This window comes from Rhagoletis pomonella, unplaced genomic scaffold (assembly GCF_013731165.1).
Source record: "Rhagoletis pomonella isolate Grant_MI unplaced genomic scaffold, Rhpom_1.0 Rhpom_scaffold_28121, whole genome shotgun sequence".
NCBI classification, from domain to species: Eukaryota; Metazoa; Arthropoda; class Insecta; order Diptera; family Tephritidae; genus Rhagoletis; species Rhagoletis pomonella.
Genome location: NW_023486565.1, coordinates 186 through 1,315, shown reverse-complemented (window position 1 = coordinate 1,315; position 1,130 = coordinate 186). Strand labels below are relative to the sequence as shown.

At 41.9% G+C, this 1,130-nt stretch overlaps 1 protein-coding gene across 1 annotated transcript; it reads right to left on the bottom strand.

The window, feature by feature from the left end:
* Positions 1-8: 8 nt before the first annotated feature.
* Positions 9-325, bottom strand: LOC118732785 (circumsporozoite protein-like; the record flags this gene model as incomplete). Its single annotated transcript, XM_036461895.1, has 1 exon — positions 9-325. A coding segment is annotated over one exon (317 nt), but the record flags the coding sequence as incomplete, so codon positions are not given.
* Between the last annotated feature and the right edge of the window lie 805 nt (positions 326-1,130).

Sequence of the window (1,130 nt, the reverse complement as noted above, 5' to 3'; positions counted from 1 at the left end):
GTTGTGGCCTTGGGGCTGGGTAGGATGGTTGTGGCTGGGGTTGGGGTTGAGGTTGTGGTTGTGGCCTGGGAGCTCCATAGGATGGTTGTGGCTGTGGGCGAGGAGCTGGGTACGATGGCTGAGGCTGCGGCTGTGGCTGCGGTTGCGGCTGCGGCTGTGGCTGGTAGCCTGTATCGTCTATTTCATTGCCCGAAGGTGGTGGTGGAAATGGCACCGATGGCTGTTTGTAATGATAACCATCCTCTTGCAGGTCACTACTCAGATGAGAAACATCAGCAAGCACTCCATTCGAAGCCAGAAAGGCAAACAGCAGGGCTAATAATTTCTGCAAAGTACAAACAAATAATAGAAAAACTAATTAGAATTTTTAATGAAAGGGAAGACGAGCAGCAATTTGAATATGTATGAAATATGAATTCAGTAAGATATTTTGCAATCAAGCATTCGTATAGGTGGCTGATTACGCAAACTAAAATAAATTTGCGTGTTTTATGCGGTCCATAATTGCTCGCAATGCGATTTACTACATCCACGAGCTAATCATCCAACCAAAATCTGCTTTTGATTTATTCAACATTCTCGACATCTACTCGGCCAAGTGAATTGAAGAATTCAGTTGAAAACAAACAAAACATCCATTAGCTATTCAAAAGTCGACATCATAGTTACTATCTAGATACACATGTATGTATACATATATGTATGTATGTGTTTGTAAGCAAAGTGTTCGTTAGTTGAATCATAGCCCGCCCTTTAGAAATGAAATGACGGTTTCATACTTTTTCACTAATTCGTGATGGTATTTACAATAAGCTGGGAACTTCGTTTGTGCTTTAAGTTCGCTTGGCTTTGGGGCTCGCTCGTTGCAGCACTTCCAAGTCACGATTTCGAAATAATTCCGGCAATATGACTAAAGCAATGCTTTTTTATCGCTGGCTAAGCCGAATTTCTCCATCGCTTCTTTTGTTTCTAATATCAATGCAATAGTCAGCTTCGCCGAAGTCTCAGATTTTCCCAGGTGACTGCAGCTTCGATTTACCAATTTTGGCACAAACAAAAATTTTCTTTGTATGCTTGTTGCATGCCGTGCTCAGCATTTCGACTTTGGTGTTGTTGTTTTTAGTATTACG